General features: G+C 40.5%; 3 protein-coding genes across 3 annotated transcripts; 2 read left to right on the top strand and 1 right to left on the bottom strand.

Moving 5' to 3' along the window:
- The first annotated feature begins 3085 nt into the window (after positions 1–3085).
- LOC126700490 (uncharacterized) lies at positions 3086–3664 on the top strand. The gene has a single exon (XM_050398664.1). It carries the CDS (start codon positions 3086–3088, stop codon positions 3662–3664), a length of 579 nt encoding a protein of 192 aa, XP_050254621.1.
- Positions 3665–3760: 96 nt separating this feature from the next.
- Positions 3761–5349, top strand: LOC126700482 (uncharacterized). The gene is made up of 3 exons (XM_050398652.1): positions 3761–3911; positions 4062–4774; positions 4909–5349. Exons 1-3 carry the CDS (start codon positions 3761–3763, stop codon positions 5347–5349), a joined length of 1305 nt encoding a protein of 434 aa, XP_050254609.1.
- A 16223-nt stretch (positions 5350–21572) lies between these two features.
- LOC126700475 (protein MAIN-LIKE 1-like) lies at positions 21573–22372 on the bottom strand. Its single transcript, XM_050398639.1, has 2 exons — positions 22262–22372; positions 21573–22142 (listed from the first exon to the last, which is right to left on the bottom strand). The coding sequence occupies exons 1-2, from the start codon at positions 22370–22372 to the stop codon at positions 21573–21575; spliced, it is 681 nt and encodes a 226-aa protein (XP_050254596.1).
- Positions 22373–25274: the final 2902 nt, after the last annotated feature.

Here is a 25274-nt window from a genome sequence, read left to right as displayed (position 1 = left end):
TTTAAGATTTGCCTACATTTTTCCCTAATTTCCCTTTTTTTTTCTTTTTTTCTTTTTTTTACAATTTCTTGAGTTCTGTTTTGTTCAATTGTTGTATTGATAAAATTTAGTTTTTCTTTGGCAGATTTTTGTTTTGGTTTGTACTTTTTTTGGTTTCCCCCTAAAATTTGAATTAATTTATGCTTTGTACAGATCTATGTTTTGTTAAATTGTTCTCAAAAGAAAGAAAAAAATATATAATAAAAAAACATTGAACTGTTAATTACCTTCCAAATGGAAACAACCCTTGATTTTAATAGTCATATTTGTAGCATGGATGGTTTAAAATCTGAATGTTTGGAGAATACAATCGCCTTTGTTGTTTTCCTTTTTGATATTTAATTTCATTATTATTTCTCTATTGATATATGTCTCTATTGATATATATTTTCATCCTTTTCTTGGCTTTAATTTTTTTAACCTAAAAGCCTATTTAAAATTTAGCCAACAATAAATTACATTGTTTGGTAATGCTACAATTAAAAGACCCATCTAAAAATCTTCCACCTTCACAATTAAATAAGTTATATTCTTTTACAATCTTAACCCCGTTTGATGGTTAAAACAAAAAAATAACCGGTTAAAACCCCTTAAAAACTTGCCACGTTTACATTAAAATTCCAAAAGTTCCTATCAAAAAAAAAAAAATTTCCAAAAGTTATAGTGTTTCGCTAGAACACATAAAAAGTAAAAATTGAAACCTAAAACTGAAAGCATCCTTATTTTTCTCTCTCTCTCCCAAAACAAAAAGGAAAAAAAAAATCTCTCCCTCTCTCTTAGAGAACAATGGCAAGCAGCATTGTTGAAGAAGAGGAAGTTACGGCAGAAGTAGAAGCAGTGCAAGCAGTGTACGGAGATGATTGCGTGGTCTCTCTCTCTACTATTTTCTATATCTGTTTGGTTGCCCAGAAAATGATGGAAAGTAAAACCAAAACCTAGAAAAGATAAAAGAAAAACCTTCAAAACCGAATCAAAAGACCACACCTTTTGCTTTACTCAATAAGTTGTGCTAATTTCTTCCCTTTGCAATCACACCGCTTAAAAAAAAAAACACCTACGTTCAAATTCCTTTCAATAGCTTTCACTCTACTTTGTGATTAAGGAAAACAAAAACTTCGATTGATGTATATCCATATTTTTCAAACTTTTACAATTACAGTTGGGTTTGGTTCCAGAAATTAGGGTTAAGGAATTTGAAATTCTGATATGTGAATATTTTTTTAGATATTTTCAATAATGGATTTGTTTCAATTCGACCCTTTTGGATTTAAAAAATTCAATTTCTTTCTCTGTAGAGATGAAGTGGAATATTTCTTCAATCTAGAGTCTCTAATTTCGTCAAAGCAAAGGTACCAATTTCTTTTCCTAATATTCTCCTAATTTTTCCTCTCTATTTGTTGAAATCAGGGAAAACCTCATCAAAATAAAATCTTTCTAATCCTTTAAACTTAATCATTTCACTTTAATTTTCAAGTTTTGTTTTCTCTCTTACATGTTCCCTTATTTGTAAGGGGGATTGAAATTGTGGGGTTTTGAAATCTAAAAATATTTTGTTATTTTGTTTATACATTGTAGATTTTAGACTATATTTTTTTTAAAAGATAATTTTAAGTCATGATTTTGTTATTTTTGATGTTGGGTTTTTTTTGGGTTTTGCATGTTTTAAATTGTTAAATCTGAAAGTATAATGTTCTTTGAACAAAAATTGATTACTTTGTATGTTACGGTAAAGAATAATTTTCTTAGAGATTTACTTATCAAAAAAAGAATTCTCAGAGATTCCTAGGTGTTGGTATTGGTGTGTACTGTACGGCACCTAACATCCAAGTCCATTTGGGCCTTGGGCCATGGATTAATAATATGGGCCGGGGGTCCAACCTCCGCACCGCTAAGGATCCCATCCCAAACCCACAATAACTATGAGTCTAAGCTGGGTGTTGTCTGAATACTTGAAAAGCAAACTGCGGGTGCCCCGCTCACATACTGCCCGGAAAATCATCCCCGAACGATATACACATGCTCAATCATATTGCCATTTGAGTACTCGGCAAAACCCTAGGAAACTCCACTGTCGAACACACTTGCTGTAGTGGGAACCATTTCCAAAGCCACTCATACCTAAACATCCACTTAAATTTATCAACATTGAACCTCTCTTTGCACTAGTTAAAAAGATAATGATGATCCCCCCATTAACAATGGACTATAAATAGGAGAAACTAATGAATGGAAAGGGGATGCAATTTTGGAAGGAGAAAAGAGAGAGAAAGAGAGGGTCTGGGAGGAAGAAAACGTAGAGAAAGAGAGAAAAGTGATCTCATTGAGTCTCTAAGCTTAGAACAACCCAAAATAGGATACCCAGACCCACCATACAAATAAGTTGTGAGCCCAAGTAACGGTTTGGCCCAACAAACCCGTTTTTGGTGCGCACAATTGGCGCCCACCGTAGGGCTCTCCTACGACGCTGTGGTTCTAGAGGGACTTGAGCTCGGGAAAAATGTCTGAAAGGCATTTGGGGGGTCACACGGAAAGTGGATCTGTAGGGTCTTCTCGGGGGTCTAGCTGGCGAGAGCACAGACAGAAGGAACGAGAAGATAGGGAGCACGACCAACGAGAAGAAATGTCCAGCACGGGAGAAGGATCGTACCAAACCCAACGAATAGTCTCTGGTGCTACGGGACATAGGCAGAGGGAGGAACGAGATAAAGAGCTTGAACAGCTGCACAGACTAGTCAGGGGTTTGGAGCTAGAGGTAAGGGGTAGGCGTCGAAGAAGAAACAGAGATGACCAACAACGGGAGGTCAGCATCAGGGGAAATAGATATGGGGAGGGATCTAATCAGTCCGGATCTCGGCTACAGCGAAGTCATTCACATTCCTGAGAATCCCATCAATACAAAGACCATTCACATTCGCGGGGATCTCGACGATATAGGAACCGGTCTCCCTCCCAGAAGTCGGGGCAACGCCGAGACCGCTCACATTCTTGGGAAAATCAAGTTAGGAACTTAGTCTCCCCAGAGGAAAGGTGGCCTCGAAATGCTACCATGGATGCTATGAGTCGCACTTTGCAAAAAGCAGCTCGGTGCCCATTTTCGGACGAAATCGAGCGGGCCAAAATGCCAAACAAGTTTACCCACCCACCATTCAATTGCTACGATGGGAAAACTGATCCAGTAGAGCACGTCAATCATTATATTCAAATGATGTCTTTGCATACTCATAATGATGCGTTGATGTGCAAGCTATTTCCTTTGAGTCTGGGACCAACTGCTTTAAGGTGGTTTGACGGGTTACGGAAAGGATCCATACGTATTTTTTCCGAGCTAATTCAGGAGTTCAGCATTTGGTTTGTGACCTGTAGCCGAGTGCCTCAGCCGGTAGATGCGCTTCTGTCAATGAAAATGAGGGCAGGAGAGACCCTCCGTAGTTATGCCAGCCGATATTGGGAGCTATACAATGAGATAGGTGGGGATAACAAAAAGGTCGCAGCAAGCACTTTTAGGATGGGGTTGCCCGAGGATTCCGGGCTACGAGAGTCGTTGACCAAGAAGCCTCCCGAAGGCATGCAGCAGCTTATGAGACGCATTGAGGAATATAAGCGATTAGAGGATGACCGGCTGTAGAGTGAAGGCAAAGCACCAATGATGAATCGTCCCCGGCAAACTGGTTTTCCGTTCAGATCTTGGGGGGGTCTGACGATTCAAGAGCCGACCACACAGATGGGAGAAGTGAATGTGACGTTTAAGGAACCGGTACACAGGATTCTTGACCGGATCAAACACGAGCCATATTTTCGATGGCCGAACAAGATAGGAGGGGACCCATCCAGGAGGAATCAGAATCTGTACTGCACTTATCACCGGGACAAAGGTCACACTGCCGAACAGTGCCGAGTGTTGAAGGATCACCTCGGGCAATTAGTCAAGGCCGGGCATTTAAAAGATTTCGTGCTGGACTCAGGGGACAGAATCGCAGGGCAAGATACTTAGCAAAAGGGAAACCTTCTCTTACCCCCTGTAGGGGTGATTGAAGTTATCCATGTTGCCCCGGAAAAGCTCAGTGCAGGAAGAAGGAAAGGAGTGCTGATGATAGTACCAGTAGAAGGTAACCCGGACCTGCAATTGCCAGGTAAGAAGATGAAGTTTGCGCGGGAGCCTATCTCATTCGACAATGACGATTTGGAGGGGATGATCCAACCACATAATGACGCATTAGTGGTCATGGTCCGGATAAATGGCTTCTTAGTAAAAAGGGTAATGGTAGACCAAGGAAGCGGGGCTGACGTAATGTACCCGGATCTGTTCAGGGGACTTGGACTGAGGAAAAAGGACCTGATGAAGCACACTTCACCCTTGGTTGGGTTTGATGGTAAAGTAGTGATTCCTGAAGGTCAAATTTCACTTCCCGTGATTATGGGAGGGAAGGAGGTGGCAGTGACATTTACAATAGTAAGTTCATTTTCCTCATATACGGCCATCCTGGGGAGACTGTGGATCCATTCAATGGGGGCTATCCCGTCTACCCTACATGTAAAGATCAAGTTCCCAACCAAGCAGGGTGTCACCGTGATAGGAGGAGACCAGCAAGCGGCCAGACAGTTTCTTATTGCTGTAGTTAATTGGAAGTGGAGGAATCAAGTTAATCAAGGAGAAACAACCGGACCACTAGTAAGAGACAAAGGGACTGGGCGGTCCGAACAGGAGCAGGTTGAGCGAGAAAATGCATCCCGAAAGGTCCCTTTATAGCAATCGCAGGGGCCCCGAGAAGGAATGGGGGCTGGCTGCGCTGAGGAGCTAGTAAAGGTAAAGATATTACCGGACACTAATAAATATTTTCAGGTTGGAGCGAGCATGAATAATGAGGAAAGGTCCAAGTGTTGCTGTTTCTGACTCAAAACATAGATGTCTTCGCTTGGAACCCCTATGAAGTCCTCGGGGTTGATCCCGGGTTTATCGTCCACAAGCTTAATGTAGACCCCTCGTATCCCCCGAAGAAGCAAAAGCTGAGAAGATCAGCCAAAGACCATGTTGAGGCAATAAGGCGGGAGGTAGAGAAGTTGAAGGAGGTCGGAGCAATAAAGGAGACCTTTTTCCCGGAGTGGCTGGCAAACACCGTGGTCGTCAGGAAGAAGAACGGCAAATGGAGGGTCTATATGGATTTCACAAACTTGAACCGAGCATGCCCAAAGGACCCGTTTCCCATGCCAAAAATTGATCAATTGGTGGACGCCACTTACAGGCACCTGAGGATGAGTTTCCTGGATGCTTTTCAAGGATACCATCAGATTGCCCCGGCCGCCGAAGACTAGGAGAAAACAACATTTATATCCCCCGACGCTAATTATCATTACACTGTGATGCCCTTTGGGCTAAAGAATGCCGGGGCAACATACCAGCGAATGATGACGAGGATGTTTTTGGATAAAATTAGGCATTCGATTGAAGTGTATATTGACGACATGGTGGTAAAGAGTAAGCAAGAGGCACGGCATGTGGAGGATCTTCAGGGGGTGTTTGAGGTATTACGGAAACATAGATTGCGACTTAAAGAGGAAAAATGTGCCTTTGGAGTGGGGGCTGGCAAATTTTTGGGGTACTTGATCACCAGCCGCGAGATAGAGGTTAATCCCGACCAGATAGAGGCCGTGAAGCATCTCAGGTTGCCGAGCAATCCGAAAGAAGTACAAGTGTTGACTGAGATGTTAGCCGCTCTTAATCGGTTCATCTCAAAATTCTCGGATCGTTGCTGTCCATTTTATCAGCTTTTAAAGAAGTGGAAGGGATTTCGGTGGGATGATGAATGTGAAAAGGCTTTCCAGGATCTCAATGAATACTTAACGCGGGCGCCGATGTTGACTGCACTAGAGCCCGGAGAGGAGCTATTTATGTACCTCTCGGTATCCGACCATGCTGTAAGTGCCATGCTTTTAAGAGACCGGGGAGTACAACAACCCGTGTATTATATTAGCAAGACCTTAGTCAACGCAGAGACCAGATATTTGCCTTTAAAGAAATTGGTGTTGGCCCTAATATATGCCACCAGGAAGTTGTCTCAATACTTTCAGGCTCATACCGTGTATGTGTTGACCGAATACCCCCTACAGTCATTATTGAAAAGATCAGATTTCACGGGACGAATAGCTAAGTAGGGGACACAGCTCGGGGCATTCGACGTAAGGTATAAGCCGAGAAGTTTAGTAAAAAGGCAAGTATTAGCTGATTTTGTGGCGGAATTCTCTCCTAAAGGGGAAATGGTCTGTCAGTCGGAACATCGCCTGTGGACGGTGCTTCCAGCGCCAAAGGGGCCGGAGCCGGGATCGTCATAATTACCCTGGAGGGTATTCTCTTGGAGCATTCGTTCAGATTGGGGTTTAACGCCTCCAACAACAAGGCAGAGTATGAAGCTTTGCTTGTTGGATTGAGGGCAGTCTTAAGGTTAGAAGCCCGGGATGTGGAAATTTATTCAGATTCACGGCTCGTAGTCAACCAGGTGCAGGGAAGTTTTGAGGCTCGAGATCCTCGGATGAAAGCGTACTTAGAATTGGTAAAGCAGACCATAAGTAACTTTTGTACGGCGAAGGTGATCCAAGTGGCCCGAGCACAGAACAGACATGCCGACTCTCTCGCCACACTGGCATCGTCAATTGCTGAGGAGATTCCCCGACTAATCATAGTGGAACTTGTCCCCGAGCCTAGCATTAAGGTGGCGGGAGATTAAGGGGCTGCAAGGGTCGAAGTCACAACAATCACAACACTTGGACTGAGATGGATGAATGCCATCATTGACTTCTTAGCCGACGATCGAATCTCAGACGATGAGAATGAGGCCAACAAGATCCGCAGGATAGCTGCCCGATATTGGTTGTCCAAAGACCGGAAGCTCTATCGCAGGTCATTCGGGGGACCGTATCTTTTGTGCTTACACCCAGAGAAAGTAGGCCAACTCTTGGCCGAGCTGCATAAAGGAGTATGCGACAGCCATGTAGGAGGACGATCATTGGCGCACCGGGCAATGACTCAGGGATTCTAGTGGCCCCAAATGCAAAAGGACGTCGCGGAATACATTCGAAAGTGTGAGCAATGTTAGAAGCATGCCCCTCTGATTCACCAACCTGCCGGCCATTTGAACCCAATTAGTAGTCCTTGGCCCTTCGCACAATGGGGGCTGGATATACTCGGACCATTTCCCCGGGCAACGGGCAACTGAAGATTTGTTTTGGTAGCCATGGATTACTTCACCAAATGGGCGGAGGCGAAGGCTCTAGCTAATATCCGGGACGTAGATGTGAAGAAATTCGTATGGAAGAATATAATCACCAGGTTTGGGGTTCCAGACTCCCTTATATCAAATAATGGACTGCAATTCGACAACTGAGCTTTCCGCGAATTTTGCAGCAACCTCGGTATTAGGAACAGATATTCCTCTCCAGCGTATCCCCAAGGTAATGGCCAGGCTGAGGCGGTGAACAAGGTAATCGTGAATGACTTGAAAAGAAGACTGGAAGGTGCAAAGGGTAACTGGGCCGAGGAATTACCCAATGTTTTGTGGGCATACTGGACAACTCTTCGGAAGTCTACGAAGGAGACCCCATTCTCTCTCACGTACGGGGCGGAGGCCGAGATACCAGCCAAGGTTCATTTGTGTAGCATGCGAGTTTCAGAATTCAACACGTCCCAGAATGACGGTCAGCTGAGGGAGCGTCTCGATTTACTTGAAGAATACCGGGACACAGCGACTATACAACTAGCTGAGTATCAGCAAAAGCTTGCCCGGTGTTATAACCAAGATGTAAGGGTGAGGGAATTCAATGCCGAAGACCTAGTACTGAGGAAAGCAGTATGAAGCATGCAAAATACAAACGTCGGGAAGCTAGCCCAAACTTAGGAAGGACCATATAGAATTACAGCCATTGCAGGTGTAGGAGCGTATTATCTAGAAAACATGAATGAGATACTATTGCCCCAGCCTTGGAATGCTTATAATCTTAAGAAGTTTTATCAATGACCGTCCATGCACGGAAAAATGTACTTTGTACTAACTAATATGATAACAATGTAACTAGTTCGTGCAAGCCCAACCAATTCTATTTTTTTTAGTACGTTCGGTTGATAAACACGGAGGAAGCTGAAGAGATTCAAGCAATTAGTAAATTTCTAAGGACAGAAGCCTGCTTCTCGGTTCAATCCCTATCACCGATCAGGTGGAAACCTTATTCAAAAATTTCTAAAGATAGAAGTCTGCTTCTCAGTTAGATCTCTATCACCGAGCAGGTGGAAAACTTATTCAAAAATTTCTAAGGACAGAAGCCTGCTTCTCGGTTCGATTCCTATCACCGAGCAAGTGGAAACCTTATTCAAAAATTTTTAAGGACAGAAGCCTATTTCTCGGTTCGATCCCTATCACCGAGCAGGTGGAAACCTTATTCAAAAATTTCTAAGGACAGAAGCCTGCTTCTCGGTTTGATCCCTATCACCAAGCAAGTGGAATCCTTATTCAAAAATTTCTAAGGACAACAGCCTGCTTCTCAGTTCGATCCCTATCACCGAGCAAGTGAGAACCTTATTCAAAACGTTCTAAGGACAGAAGTATTACAAAAGAAAATACTATATTCCAGGGCAGAAACATGCCCTGTTCATTAATGAAACGTGCATGCACGGAAACTCTGAAATATTTACAAAGAGGTTAAAATATAGATGCATAGTCATAAAAACGATTAAGGTAACTGGCCAGCAAATAAACCTTAGTCAAAATCAAGCATAAAAAATCAATTACTTCATCACCAAAACCTGGTGACATTAAGTTTAAACCTAGAAATTAAGTAATTGTTTAGTAAAGAAACCAGAAATTAACTGTTTAGTCGCCACAACCTGGCGACATGGGCAAACCAACTCAAAATAAAAGTTACTAAATAGAAGCAAATAAAAGATAAAGTAAAACAGGTTCAACAATCAGGAAGTAAGATCCATGGGCTGCATCTCAAAGGCCGTCTCGGTAGAATGGTGCTCGGATACAGAAGGCTGGAGATGAACATTTTCACCAGAAGGGCCGTTAGTAGGGGGGTTGCTGGTGGCTTCTGTCCCGATCATTTCCACATGAGCGTCAATCTGCTCCACTAGCTCCCTCAAACTATCTGTCTCATCCTCATCATTTGGTCCTGCAAGGTTTTGTGTGGCTGGGGCAGGGCCTGGAAAGGGGATCCGACCAGGGTCCCTAAGAGGGGAGTCCTTGAGCACCCCTAAGGCCTATAGGGCAGCCATCCAACCCTCCTAAAAAGATAGCTGCCGAGCTTGCATTACTACCGGCTCCACGCCCTTCTCTGCATCGGCAAAACCCTCATCATACCATTTACTCTCACAAGCTTCCAGGGTCGCCCATAAATCAGCAACTTCCTCGAACAAGGTAGCGTTTAAACTTGTTGCTTTGGCCAGCTTCACTTCTGTTTCATTTTGCTGCGTCACCAGCTCCCCCGACCTTTTCTCAGCCGACACCCGAGATTTCTCCGAGGCAGTGGCCCTCTTCTCGACAGCCTCAACAGTTTTCATTTTCTCCTTAGCCGTTTTTACAGCCTCTTCCTTGCCGACCTTCTCCCGGTCAACCTCCTCAGTAAGGTCCTTCACCTTTTCATTCAAGATATGGGCTAGCTAAGCGGCCTATTAGAGACAACATTACTCACGCACGGTAACTTGAAGAAGCAACATATACGACAATAATAAGCATATGTGTAAAAAGCAAATGTACAAAGGAAGAGAAGTTACCGCGACAATGTGCCATTGGAGTCTTCTCCCCATGGACTCATCGATCCCATGCGCTCACATCCTCAGGTAAAAGGAGACCGTGCACTAAGCTTTAGGCAACACGGCCCCCTTCTCCTTTCTCCCATGCCCGAACACTGGCACTAATCGGGAGGGGTGTGCCATCCAACTCAAATGTGGGTTGCCATAACTGCACTGGTCTAGAGGATGAGGCCACGTTTGTCCCAACCTGGGTTGGGGGCTCCCGAATAGTGACACCCCTGGACGGTTGGTGGGGAGTTTGAACCTGAGCGTCTCCCGGGCTAGTGGAAGTTAGGTCAGTGACCTGTTGTCTCTTACGAGTCCGCCCGGAAGGATGAGGAGGTGGAGGATGAGTGGAAGGAGCCAGGACACGCCCTTGGGATGGCTGCTGCTGAACGACCTGACTTGCCCCAGGAATAAAATGGCTAACGGTCAAAGTCTTACGAGTCACCATGTCTTTAGGAACAGAATGCGTCCTGGAAGAGTCACTGGATTCTGCGACTTCTTGTTCGGCTACCGGAACAAGAGCCTCAGGTTCTACAGGTACAACTTCACGCTGAACAGCCTCGTGAGCACGTTCCCGGAGATATCTAGAGGCTGCTTCGGCTGATTCGTCCCTTATAGGCACGAGTTCGTCCGAACAGGTGTATCGCGGGCAGAGGTCTCGAGCTTCGCTTAAGGTAAAATTGGGAGGAAGAAAGTTCGTATGCCGAACGTCTATGTAGGAGAGGAGAGGATTGTCAACAATAAGTGCTTGGCTGAAGGGTTGCCAAGTGGAGTACACCGGATCTACGCCGAGGATGAGGTGAGATGCACGGAGTTGCCCGTCCCGGTGCACAAAAATTTCGGACCTGAGCACAAAGTTCAGGTCCCAAACGTGAACCGTTCTGATGTCCTGGGTAAACACCGAACCATCTGCAGCAAAAGATGGCGAGTCAAAGTTAAGGTAAATAAAATAGTTACAAACGGAAGGGATATAATAAATTAAAGATTAGAACGAACCAACTTCGCGCCGAGATAAGGGGGGAGGGATACCACCGGCAAACCAATTACCGTGCACCTAGATGAATTCCCCGGCAGAGTTCCTATTAAAGTCCGGCAAACATGAAATTAGCTGTACCCTCGTGTCTCTAGTCTTTAAATAGTAATTGGATTTCTTCTTTCCACATAGGTTGTACATGTGGTTTATGTCATGATGGTTTAATCGCAAACCAAACATTTGGTTTAACCTACTCACACAACTCACTACCCGGTAAAAGTTGGGAGGGAGTTGGTCGAGACTTAATCCATAGTATCTAAGGGTATTAAGTAAAAGTAGGTCTATAGGAAACCTAACCCCGCCCTCTAGTATAGACATCAATGGGAAAAAGGCCGTGCCTTCCCCTTTGTGGAGAGCGATCTCGCTTTAATGGCAATACGCCATCTCCACATCATCAGGGACGCTAAAGTTTTGCCTAAAAGCGACTAAGGGCGATCCGGCATTCAAAAGATAAGCAAAACCCATCCTAAAGCCTAAGAATCAGAAAGAACTCTAGGAAAGGAAATAAAAGCAAAGGAAAAGGGAAGAAGACTTACTTTTGGCTTTAAGGGAGAGGAGGATTCTAGGTTTGTGGACAGGTACGCAGGTGAATGCTTAGCAGAGAGAAATTTTAGAGGAACAAAGAATGAAAAGTGAGAAGATGGATTATGATGAACTATTTATAGGAACCAAGGGAAATGAGCATCGGTTAATGAGCAATAATTGGTATTAATTAGTAATGATGAAGTAAAAAGGAGTGGCCTTAGAAATACCCAAAGCAACCAACACGCGCGACTCGGTTTATGAACCGACAAGTAATAATGATGGCAGAACCAGAAGGTCAGAAGCAACACGCCTTTTGAGAAATGCATTAATGGACCACTGTAACCGCCCAAAACGCACCTATTGGATTTCTCGGGCAAACTGCTGCCTCTTTGGCTCCTTGAATTGTCCCCGGGAGCCGTGAACAAATCAAGGAGGGGCTATTGTACGGCACCTAACATCCAAGTCCATTTGGGCCTTGGGCCATGGATTAATAATATAGGCCAGGGGTCCAACCTCCACACCGCTAAGGATCTCGTCCCAAGCCCACAATAACTATAAGTCTAAGCTGGGTGTTGTCCGAATACTTGAAAAGCAGACTGTGGGTGCCCTGCTCACATACTGCTCAAAAAATCATCCCCGGACAATATACACATGCTCAGTCATATCGCCATTTGAGTGCTCGGCGGAACCCTAGGAAACTCCGCTACCGAACACACTTGCTGCAATGGGAACCATTTCCAAATCCACTCATCCCTAAACATCCACTTAAATTTATCAACATTGGACCTCTCTTTGCACTAGTTAAAAAGATAATGATGATCCCCCCATTAACAATGGACTATAAATAGGAGAAACTAATGAATGGAAAGGGGATGCAATTTTGGGAGGAGAAAAGAGAGAGAAAGAGAGGGTCTGAGAGGAAGAAAACGTGGAGAAAGAGAGAAAAGTGATCTCATTGAGTCTCTAAGCTTAGAACAACCCAAAGTAGGATACCCAGACCCACCATACAAATAAGTTGTGAGCCCAAGTAGCGGTTTAGCCCAGCAAACCCGTCTTTGGTGCGCACATGTACAATATTTGGTTTTTTGGGTTTTCATGTTGTATGTCGTTCTTGAAAATTCATTGAGAATCTTTTTAGTACAAAGAAACAAAAGTGAAACAATAGTAAAAGGAATTGTAACCAATTTTGAAGGTTTTAAATTGTTCTGTTTAAATTACATTTGTTAGTTTACTTTGCTAATATGTGAATTGTGGTGATAAGTAGAGAATTGCAACCAGTTATGATATTTAAATACCATGAAATTTCAGCAAGTTGAGATGATTAGTAGAGAATCTGTCATGCAGTCACTTGAGAAAATTCAATAATTCAAGGCTTTATACAGTACTTAACTCAACTGAGATGATTTCTTTTCAATTTGAGAATGATGGAAGTATTTGTTTTGCCTAATTCATAGTGTAATGTAACAAGTTTCTTCATTCAGTTTTCTTAATCCTCTTATACTTTTAAGGTCTATTTTGGAAGAGAATTATGGGTGGAAAAAGCTTATATAAATAAAGGGGTTCACACATTGAAGAAGGCACAATATTGGTTTATGTTTTTAGTAAAGTATGGTATTTGGTCTTGCTACATTTTGAAAGTACTACAATTTGATAGTGGGCATGATATTCTGTTTTTGTTTCAGACTTTCAGTTGTGTTATATTGATCTTGGAGTTTCCAATGGGGAGGAGATGAAACCACCGAAGAGAATATATAGTGCACAATTATAAAGTATTGTGTTCTCTGTTAGTGCTTCTTTGAGGTATTATTTATCTATTTCATTATGTTATTTACCTCATTCGATCCCTTTTCTGTTGTACTGTATGAAAAAAAAATATTTCGAGGTTATTACTTGAACACCAAATGAAAAAAATTACAGCTGTATGTTTGTTTTGTAATTTTGTTTAGCAAATCAATGTATTGAAGTTTTGTGATAGTTAATCTGCAAGATTAGCAATCTCACAATCCAATTACGTAATTCTCAACTTAAATTACAAAAGGTATCCATCCATGACTAAAAGTAAATGTTGGCAAGAGTGAAATTGTGCCAGTTGGTGAGGTTGGGAATTTGGATGCTTTGGCTCGTATTCTATGCTGAAAGGTTGGTCGTTTGCCTATGTCTTATTTGGGAATGCCTCTTAGGGCTCATTTTAAGGATGCTTTGATTTGGAATCCTATTTTAGAAAGGGTGGAGAAAAAGCTCGTTGGTTGGAAGCTAAGGGAAGTTTACCTCACTAAAAGGGTCCTTGGTATCCTCTCGTTCAACATTGCTCTCCTAAAGAAATAAATACCACAATCAGTTGTAATTCAAGTAATGAATGCCACAGGTCATTGTTGAAGAGAGTACAGAAGAATGACAAGACCAGCATATGCTACCATCTTCAACAAGGCCCCTAACTATAAGTTATCACTAATATATCATTATAACAAATCTAAATATTTCACTCACATAGTTAGGAAATATAACCTCCTTTATCCACATTCCCAAGCACATCAAGCAGCAGCTGCCTCAGTGAATACTCCCGAGCATCAGCTGGGTGTAATAACTCATCAGTGTCAAGATGAATTATCCAGTCCATGCCAGCATTCTGACGTTTTAATATGCAAGAGACTATATTGAGAAAAATTAACTCGGGACAGACTTGTAAAAAAAAAAAAAAAAAAAAAGAGGAATTAGATACAGGAGAATACTATCTTTCATACCCGGGCCATTACAATAGCCATCTTCATATTGAGAGATTGCTTCAGCTCATAATTGCAAGGCTTGTAAAAGAAACTTGAAAGCCATGTCTCATTCCAAATCCGGCTGATGGTCCCCAAAAAAAAAGGAAAATAAATAAATAAAGACACATTATATATATATAAGTAAAAGAAACAAAATATCATATAAACAATTAAAGAGAGGTGATAGAAGAAATACTTCAATGTTTAATAATTCAGGAAGTTACTTGTATCAAATGCCTTTCCCATTTAAAGTTGCTTACATCAAATACAGAAATAGCGTTCCAACGGAAGCAAAAATGTGAATGACCTCTAGTGTCTAGAAAACTAAAGAAACGTAGAAGAAAGACTACTAAATATTCATATGATTAATAGTAGGAGAAAACTGCAACTCTCTATTTTTTTCTTTATAAGTAATGAAAATTTTATTCAAAACAAAACAAACCCAAGTACAATGGAAATGTACTATCAGAGCAATACAATCAAGAACCCAAATTACAATGATCCAGCAAATCAGGAATAGAAAAACAAAAAAAAGTTGTCCAAAGCTTTAAGAACAACATACTAGTGAGGAAAAAACTATGAAACGATACCCTACAGTAAGCTTCAATTCAATCATATGTGATTTGAAAATAACAGTGATCAAACCTCTTGGCCTGTTGCTCCTCCAGCTCTCTTGTTCTATATATCACTTTTACTCCCTGAGAAAACAACATGAAAATCATGCTCAAAGAGGCTCAGAGAAAAAACATAATATAAACCAAAGTAGAACAGCTTCATTTTGAAAAGTTAGCAAACGAAAAGGTCAACAAATAAATGAATGTCAAGCAGTCAGAGAAGAGGATATATATCAACTTACTGGGATAGATTCCAGAACTTTAGACACAGCCGGAGATGCAGCCTTTCCCTCCACAAAAAGAAAAAAGGTTGAGACTCCAATAACCTTATTTTCAAAACATCCATGGCAAGAGCTGCTCTAAACCAGCTGAAGTACTTGTCGTACTCGTAATACATATCTGCAAGTTTAGAAGCAAACTGCACAAACTTATAACCAATCATTTAATTCAGTGTTAACTGTACAGATGTTATAGTTATTTACATTGACTTCAACAAAAGAATCCATCGTCCAATAATTTGCTTTATTGAATCCATAATATGACTATAAGAAGTAGAAATGGTAACTTGTAACCATTTTTTTATATAAATAATAGTATCTTTGAACAATCAGACGCAAATACCAATTTCCAAAAAGCAAAGTCCTTGATTAGATCAATCCAACCGTCAATATTAGACCTCTGAACAAATTCTCTATCTCCTACTGTCACAACAATCAAAACATTTAATAGTTAACACCTATGAAGCATAGGTGTGTTTTGGGACTCGGGTGCGGATGCGGAACTCAACAATTTTTGAAAAAGGTGGGTGCGGGTGCAGCAAAACTCGGCGATTAAAAAATTATTAAAAATATTTTTATATTATGAATTTAATATTTTTATATAAAAAAATTCAATTAAATGGTAGAATTTATTATTAACAAACAATTATTTATGATTTGTTTTTAATAAAATCAATACTTTTGGTAATTGTAAACAAAAAACCACATTTCAAGTAGGTTCCTTTACTCATTTTCCAATTCCCAAGCCCACCCACATTAAATAATTGACTTTCCCACCTACTTAATTTATATTCTTTTGTTACATACCTTTATTCTTCTTCCATCCATTTTTTTTGTGTCTTCTCATCTTCTTCTTCCTTTTCTTTTTTTTTTCTTTTTTTTTCCTCTCACAAGGCCACATGAAGTAGAAGAATGGCAGTCGTTGCCCATTTCAGCCTGTTTCAATGGCTATTTCGGCCAGAATCGACCTGTTTCGATGGCCGTTTCGGTCGAAATCGGCCGTATCGGCATGTTTCAGTGGCCGTTTCGGCCATATCGGTTACCGTTTCCACCCGAATCGGCCCATTTTGGCCCGAATCGGCGCGAATCTGGCTAAGTTGGCGCGAATCGGCACAAATCAAAAAAAAAAAAAAAAAATGGGGAGAGTCGGCGAGTCGATCGCCGGACGCTGTGTCGGACTCTGGTGCAGCAACCTTGGAGCCGCGTCGATGCTTTCCAGGTTAACACTGAAGTTATCATATTTACCAAAGGCCACCAAATAATCATTTTAAAACAGATCCCAGAGTTAGAATTTTTCCATTGTTCATAGACCAGAACCAAGTAAACGAGCTGCCACTCAACCAAGCATTAATAAACTAATAACCTCAGTTGATCTAGTTTCAACAACCAAGAGAAAATAAAGCAAAATCAACACTTTGTTTCCATTTACTTCCAGTCAATGTTCTCAGAAACTCAGCAACCACACAAACGGTTTCCTGTCAATCAAAGATCATTTTAGCTCAAGTAGCACCTCCTAGTGTTTGACTCTTTGTTTAATTGTTGTCAACTTTACAGTAGTACTGCAAAGATGCTAATGAATTTAGCCTGTACAGCATGTACAGTAGATACCTTCAGTCAAATTGCAGATGGTCTCAATTTCCTCCTTTGACAACTTGAATAGTCCGTCCTTGTCTAAGAGATTACGTATAATCCAAGCTCTTGCTTCTGCATTGTCAAAATCAGCTAGTTAGCCATAAAATTATAGCATTGAAATTGTCAATTAATTAACTAAATATTGTAAATTGCACCGGAGGAGGGCAGCGGTATATGAAGTCTCTTGGTAAGTCGCCTCCGTGTTGCTTCATGAAGTTCTTGGGGTCGATTTGTTGCTCTTGGAAAATGTAACCATTTGTAAAATTTATAGTACAATTGCCACAAAAGAGATTTGAATAGTAGACTGTTAAGAGTAGTTCATCCAAATTTAAAACACTTTTAAGAGTGGCATTGGATTTGAAGAGAAAGAAACAAAACTGGTATCACATGGAACGTAAACAGATATACTTAACTCCCACCAAATCGGAAATGGCACCAATTAAGCCCCAAAATATGGTATGATAGGGCTGGCTTATATAGCTTCTATAGTTTGCTTATCTTAGTAATGACGATAGCAAAACGAAAACAAGTAGCAAGCTAATAAAACGTTGAATTGCTCGGAAAAATAAACTAAAACAAAACATTGAATTAAAGTTGAAGTTTCCAGAGACATAGTGTCTCTAAAAAATAAACTACTGATTTTAAGAACCCTTCATTTAAACAATTTACCTATAAGTAGGATTTGCTCACTACCACTGTCAAAACCTTCCATTTCAATGAGGAACTGTGTTTTTAGTCCTCTACTTGATTCATGTTCACCTTTTGACTTACGCTGCAACCACACCAAATTTGCCAATGAAATGTAATTACAAGAAAGGAATAGCAACTAATGCAATCATAAACTTGTACTGGTCATTCAGCAAACCACAAAGTATAATCCTCAAGTTTTTTTCTTTTATTTTCTATAAAAAAAAATACATAAATAAATAAATTGATAAGTAAAGATATTTTATTAAAAAAAAGGAACTTACTTACAAAAGAGTAACAAAGCAGTCCTTAAGAGACACGATAAGTGATAGTAATAATCTACAATGGAATATATCTCACTGTGATCCAAATCACAAGACTAATCCAACAAAGTTCTTAGGAAAGATGATTTAGCTGAATAATGAAGGCATCTACATCCTCAAAAGTATACTGGTTCCTTTCCTTCCACAAAGGCCATAAAAGACATAAACGAGCTAAGTTCTATCCAAAAAGTAGTTCTACTACACTCTTGGGCATTACCCATTGTACTCCAAAAGCTAAAAAGGTAAAAGTCCACATTTCATGAGCAATATCATAATGCAACAACAGATGATCAACATTCTCACCTCTACTTTTACCTGCTACATTGATTTATTAAACTAATCCCTCACTTAATAAGATGGTCACCAGTTGGAATCTTTCCCCAAGCTGCTGTCCACACAAAGAAAGATACCCTTTTTGTTGCCTTAGCAAACCAAATACTTTTCCAAGGGAACAACATTTCCCTTGTGCCTCTTAAAGCCTCTAAATATGAGCTAACATCAAATTCACCATCACTAGTCAATGTCCATCTCATTCTGTCAGAACCCTTGCTGCTTGGAAAATTGGAGTATAAAATATCAAACAAAGAGTCAACCAACCCCAATTCTAAGTCAGTAACATCTAGAATAATCCTCAAGTATATACAGGCAAATTGCATTTGATGAAATTCCATGCATATGATCCAGAGGTCTAAGTTTCAGCAAGAAGAAACAGTTTGATTGACAGCAAGAAGAAAATATCTAGCAGTATTCACTAAAATCCAGTCCACAAAAAGCAAAACCCAAAATCAGACAAAATTGTCTTGCAAAATTTAATACCAAAGTGATAAGACCAAGTCCAAGTTCAATACCAATTTGGTGTGCTGTCGTAGGCAACCAAAAATAAAACCTATACTCCTAAAAATATATGTAGTAGTGCGAGTAAGGATCGTTCCCATGGAGAGTATCTAGCCTACAAAATCTCCTAAAAATATTCTCAATAATAATATCCAAATCTAACTAATTAAGGAAAAATATTAAAAATAAAACAAAGTCCTAATATAACTAGGAAAGTGGTGTTTTTCAGCTGGAAATTTCATGCACCAGATCTGGAAGCTTCTGAAAATAAACCCCATCAGATCTGCATATTATAGAATTGCAGGCAAAGGAACATTCCAGAACGTCAGGAGTGCAGGTGTAGCAACTTCAAGCCCGATTTCGACCTTGATTAAGCCCGTATCTCTCAAATCTCAAAACATGAAAGTTGTAGAGCTTTGTCTTGGTGTTCCATAGCATCTTGAATCATCTCAATCGGAGCTTAGATGAGAGAGTTATGCCCAGATTACGAAGTGATGTCAAAGCTATCCAGAATCACCCAATTAGCTACGTTTTGCACTTAACGCCTCCATTTGCATCCTAAATCAAAATATAATAATAATGAGTACATTTAGGCACCAAATAAATATAAAAGACTAAACATTAAGGGAGAAAAATATGACAATTTGCATTCTCATCACAATTCACAAATCCCACTACCAAACAGTTAACAAGATCACTAGAATCTCCAATGTATGACTTCACATTCACAAATCCAAATTCTTTTCCCAATATACATTCAAAAACACCTAGCCACATTAAATCAGACCAAAATTCATCAAGTCTAGTGATTCATCATAAATTTACCTCTTTAACAAACCTCCTTTTCAAGGTTCACCAATTTTGCATTTTTTAACTCTCGTGTAATGTTTGGGTGGGGGATGAGACTGCGAGGCATCATCCTTAGGCTCATCATCATGCTGCAAAGACATTAGATGCATACAATCAATATTCAGTGTAATGATAAGAATAAAGTGAACTACAAAATATATCATTACATTGTAATTAATGTTATCATACCATAGAGCAGCCTTGGTGTCCTATTTTGTGTCCACCTGTCCCACAAGTGGGTGCTCTTCTAGTGCGTTGTGGTCTACCTCGTGGGGGTGATGGCTGATGAGGGGGATGCTCGTCCAATACATCAGTATGTGGCTATAGAATGTCAATCCCAACTGAAGGTCCTAAAGGGTCAAATGAGGATGAGGTAGGTGGGTAATGATGCTCTGTGTAGAGGCCAGGAGTGGGTGCACTGGAGCTAGTGGGTGGGTATGAGGGTGTCTTGGGGAGAATAGGAGGGGTCAAATTTTGATCAATACCGAGATCAAAATTGGGCTATGAAGGTGGGGTGGGTGAAGGGACCTTGAGCTAAAGAGATTCATCTACCATGGGTGGGGGGACCTCAGACTGAGGAGATGCATCTGGGATGGGTGGAGGGACCTCGGGCTGAGGAGATGCGTGCAGGATGGGTGCAAGTATCTCAGGACTAGTTACAACTCGAAAGGTTGTTGCCCATTGACCACGGCCCCTAGTTGCACTTGTGCTTGGGCTTACTGTAGCAGGCCGACCATGACCCCTAGCTGTGCTTGTGCTTGGGCTTGCAGTAGCACGCCGACCACAGGTCGGTGTACTTACGAGTGCTACGCTTGTGCTTGGGGTTGCAATAGCTACTAATTCAGTCTCATGCCCATTGTTTGCCTGCCCATTTGCTGTAGGACCACCACCAAGCCCAGCCACATTATTTAGGACGCGCCGAACATGGTTGTGTTCTCAGCTGCCTACAGGAAGCATCTCCAACAACACTAAATGGCTTTCAATTTGAAACGGAGAAAAAACCAGTACAATCAGATTTGAGACATTTATGTATCAATTATAGAATGGATAATATAATACTTATTAATCTACTCAAATACTCAACTAAGAACTAAAAGTTTTATTAGAATACTATATGTAACAGAAAGTCTTTTTAATTGGATGTTAGTCAGATCAAACCAGATTTGTTGAAAAAAGAAATCAATTGATTCTACGTTCGTACATGTACTACTAAAGAAAAAACAAAGTAGGCAATAAAATCTAATTAGAACACATTACCATCATATATAATTTAGTGTTGTTGCGGTCGACATACTTTCGAGTGATCGGATGGTACCAGCGGTAATAGTCATGATCGCGAGGCATCGCACCAGTCTGAGAAGGTGCATGGCAAAGTCGTCGTTGTCTCATATCCCATGTAAGGATATATGGTCCATGCTCCTCCCTCCAATTCTTTTCCACCCTCCCACGCAAGTCTATTTTATGCAATCTATCATCATACACAACATGGTCGGGCCGCTCCTACGCCAACCCAAACTGTCAAAGGACACGGTCTGGGTGGTGTGTCTCTACTATGCAAAAACACACAAGTGGCACCCTTGCCGTCCACGTATCCCTCCCTACAACGCAAAAGTCAAGAAGGTGGCTGAAGTCTGCCACATATGGCTGCCACATAATCTACAATAGAAACAAAAAAGAATTATCATAACATCTTAAAAGGTGAAACAAGGGAGAATACATAGATAAAGGAAAAACAAAAATTAAAACAGAAGATATGTTAAAGCAATGATTTTAACATGTTCTTAAGGAAAATTAACATAACCAAACAGAACTTTTGTATATTATTACCTGGTCCAGCCGCACTCTAACTAATTGCTCACGATAGTGGATCAACGCCATTTCGAATGGCCTACTCTTCGGGCTTGGCACTCGTACCCACCTACAGTTACGAACGAATAACATAAGATAAGATAATACCACTTAGTTACTAAGAAAAGTACAATTCATAACACACTAAATATCAGGAAAATACTTACTTAAATGCAAGTGGAGCTTTTGGCCATAGGCCATAATGACATCCAGGTAGGGGCTCTATCCTCGAGCATAAGAATGGCAACCTCGCCCATGCCCAATACTAGACCAATTGCAATGCCCCACCAATCTGCGATGCCTCTTTATCGCTTGCCCGGCACAACTCTCTGTACAACCATGCCAGGCAACCACTACCCCAACTATATTATGGCGGATCACGAAGGTTCTGCAGGAACTCCAAGAACATTAGATGCACCCTATCTCCCAACTTGTCCATGAAAATCTTATCCCCTAGTAGCAGCGCTAAAATATAGCACCGGGCATACTGATGTATCTGAATCTCTGTTACAACATGAGGTAGTGGCTCTGCAATGCGCTTAACAAGGCGGCTGATGAGAATTCTTTGCCTCACCAAAATTTTGTTGTCATTCGCTGGAACTCTAAAACCAAGCAACTCCTCGCACAATTGCCTCCAATACCCATCCACCACAGCAGTCGGCCCAACCAAGACCTCACCGTCTATAGTAAGTCCGAAAATGACCTCCACATCTTCTAGGGTGATTGACATCTCACCATGTGGAAGATGGAACGTATGAGTCTCTGGCTGCCATCGCTCAACTAGGACCGATATTAGGCAATAATCAATCTCTCTGGAAGGGGTCCTAAACAATCCTTCTAGCCCCACCAACTTGATAATATCAATCACCTGATTATCTTGCATCGTTATGTTTGCCATCTCCTCAGCGTGACCACGACACGTAAGTGGGCCCAGGTCCTGCAAAATCAATAAAAATTATAGCGGTTGTTAGAACTAGATATACAACTTTGAAAAAACTTGCTAAAAGTCAAAGACAACGTAAAAATTAAAGCGGTTGTTAGAACTAGATATTTCACCTCGCCATTCCAAATGTCCTTTGATCGATGATTTCGTTGTTGCGTCAACAATGAAGGATCTTCTAGACCAGGGCACACGATCTCTAGCTCCTCATCCATCCGAAGCTCCATACTGCAAAGAGTGCTACTGTGAGATCATACATAGTGGCAGACGTACATTATGATCATCACAAATTAAGCATTACCACAACACACAATGATTTCACATGAAGATATAAAAAATAGTTCACTGCATAAAAGATTTGAAATATTACAGCTGAACCACCTCTGATGCTCTAAATGAAATGATTTGATATTTGCATAAAAATTAAGAAATGTCTCCTCAAAGTATAAAATGCAGTATTATAAAAAATGTGTGACATCAATGGCAAGAAGAGGAACTACAAATGTGCAAAGATTTATGATTTTTATTTTGGATAAATGGGGATGTGCTTTTAAAAAATAGATAAAATCAATCTATAAGTTAAAGAAAACCAAAACAGGAAGAACAAAATATTATTTTCTCAAAATTTTTTTATAGATAAACGTAAATATACATGTTTAAAACTTGAGCTTTTGCCCACCTGTGCTTAACTCCGTTTGGTCCCCATTACCCACTTCACCCTTAGACATTAGAAAAACACCTTTTTATACAAATTTATAACAAAACATGGATCAAAAGTGAAGCCCCTTAGAAAACTCCTCACAAGACCTAGAAACTTCAAAATCCCCTCTTTGAATCTAATCTAGAAATCATGTTACATTTTTAGTCTATCACATTAAATCAATTAAGAACAATAATGAATGGGTCGAACCAGCTAAGCCAATATTTGGCAAAATCGATAGCAATATTGGTGTTTGGAAACAATGACTACCTTAACAACTACCTCTTGCCATCCCTCTATTCTTCCAGCCACACCTATAGCCCCCAGATTATGCAAACCTTCTACCCAATCGCGATACCCGCCATATTTTGGTATATTTCACAATTTTATTTTCTCTATCTTTTTTCTCTTTTATAAATTCAATGAATCATTTAGAATATATATGGGTCTTTATAAACACAATAATAATTTAGAGACTGTAACCTTTGTGTGGGATTAGTGAACAATTTATATGAAATGGTTTACTGCATGCATTGCAGGCACTGTACTGTATGGGATTAAGGAAGTTCTTATTAACAGGAGTGGAACCGCTTGGTTGCATCCCATACCATAGAGCTAGTGGTCAAGCCTAGCCAGGAAGGTGTACTATGGATTATGTGAATCAGATTCTTGGTACCTTCAATGTGTAGCAGCAGTTTTATGGAATGAAATAAACTAATTGTGCTGATGTATCTTCATAGACCAAGAACTACAATACTTTTAAATCAAGCAAATCCTAAAGAGTTAAACAGAATCTTCTGTGTCAGATAGTAAGAACAAATCTATATGCTAAAAGCTGAGTACAGAACAAGGAAAACCCATGAAAGTAATGTCACTTTGAACCCAAGAAATTGTTGCAAACAACTTCAACTGTAAAAAAATCACAACAAAATAAGGTATCAAAACTCAAAAGCCTCAATTTTTTTAAAAAAAAAAAAAATTGTAATTATAACCCAAGAACAAAAATAAGAGCACAAAGAAAAGCACAAATTTCTCTAATTTTGAGCCCAGTGAAGAAATTTGCATCATTTCTACACAAACTATAAGTAAAGACATATTACACTGCTCCAAAGAGTTCTGCAACATTTGCAACCACCCCATAACAAAGATTTTACTAGCATAAATCCCAGCAAGTAAACACATATCAAGCATTATTACCCAAAAACCAACAAAAAATAGAGACAAAAACAAAACATGACAGCAACCCAAATCATACAACAAGTAACAAAACAAATCCGTCTAACTTAAATCTTACACTAACAAGAAAAACTAAAGCACTAACAAGGGAAATTATCAAACACAAACACTTGGGCTAAACCCAGATGGAATAATTATTTAAAAAGCTCAAATTTTTATAAGAAAAACATACCTTCAAACTTGAAAAAATCTGAACTTCCATTGGTAGGGACGAAAGGGATTTTCAAGGTATGGGTGAGGGTGAAGCCGATTGTGAGGAAAAGGGATTTTCAAGGTATAGGATTTTCAAGTTTGAAGCCGAGGAAAAGGGATTTTCAAGTCTAAAGCCGATTGTGAGGAAAAAGAGAGCGTTTGAGGGTGAGGGTGATTTTTGTTCCACGCCGAGGGGTTGAGAGACTGAGAGAGTGTTTGAGAGACAGAGTGAGAGAGTGTTTGAACTGAGAGAGAGTGTTTGAAAGTGTTAGATTGATATATTGTGCAGATTTCGAGCCTTATAAACTCGAAATCTACATGGCTAAATTTCGTCCACCTAGAAAATTTGTCCACATAAGTGTATTGACAAATCGGGCAAAACGAGTTTTAAAAGCTCGAGTTCTAATTGGATCTCGAGTTTTAGAAACTCGAGAGGCTAGTTTCATATATTCTTTAAAAATTGGGCATCTAACGAAATTATTACCATAGTAAGGTTTTTTGGAAAGGGTGTTCAGCGGCGAAAATGGCCAAATGGCCTTAAAAACCAAACTATCTAGTTAGTAGGCAAGACTTAGAAACATATTTCATTTATAGCATCTCGAGTCTTAAAGACTCGATTTTGGGCTTCAAAATCGAGTCTTTGAGGCTCGGTTTGTATGCTTGATCACGTCTGATGTGGCAGAGTTGCCATCTGGCATTAACATGGAAATCGAGTCTCTTAGACTCGATTTCCACGTGTATTCCAACCGGAAATCGAGTCTTAGAGACTCGATTTCAATCCCAAAATTTTTAAAAAAAATTCTAAGTCTCTACATGCCAAAATACCCAAACGCAGATCAGATCAGAGGGAGAGAAAGAGAAACACACAGCTCAGATCAGATCAGAGGGAGAGAAACAGAGAACCTCACTGCCAAAACTCACCAGATCAGATCAGAGTCAGGCCGCGCGCGACCTGGGGCTCGCGCGAGACTCAGGCCGCGCGCGACCCAGGTCGCGCGCCG

This window comes from Quercus robur, chromosome 2 (assembly GCF_932294415.1).
Source record: "Quercus robur chromosome 2, dhQueRobu3.1, whole genome shotgun sequence".
Classification (NCBI taxonomy): domain Eukaryota; kingdom Viridiplantae; phylum Streptophyta; class Magnoliopsida; order Fagales; family Fagaceae; genus Quercus; species Quercus robur.
The sequence above is the reverse complement of the archived record's forward strand: the minus strand, read 5'-3'. Positions and strand labels throughout refer to the sequence as shown.

Excerpts from the sequence above, each read along its gene's own strand:
- LOC126700475 (XM_050398639.1), bottom strand. The coding sequence starts at position 22,372 with ATGGAGCTTCGGATGGATGAGGAGCTAGAGATCGTGTGCCCTGGTCTA. Across the intron at positions 22,143-22,261 it reads AGGACATTTGGAATGGCGAG|GACCTGGGCCCACTTACGTG; the intron begins GTGAAATATCTA and ends TTGATTTTGCAG.
- LOC126700482 (XM_050398652.1), top strand. The coding sequence starts at position 3,761 with ATGGGAGAAGTGAATGTGACGTTTAAGGAACCGGTACACAGGATTCTT. Across the intron at positions 3,912-4,061 it reads CACTTATCACCGGGACAAAG|GGGTGATTGAAGTTATCCAT; the intron begins GTCACACTGCCG and ends TACCCCCTGTAG. Across the intron at positions 4,775-4,908 it reads GAGAAAATGCATCCCGAAAG|GTCCAAGTGTTGCTGTTTCT; the intron begins GTCCCTTTATAG and ends TAATGAGGAAAG.
- LOC126700490 (XM_050398664.1), top strand. The coding sequence starts at position 3,086 with ATGGATGCTATGAGTCGCACTTTGCAAAAAGCAGCTCGGTGCCCATTT.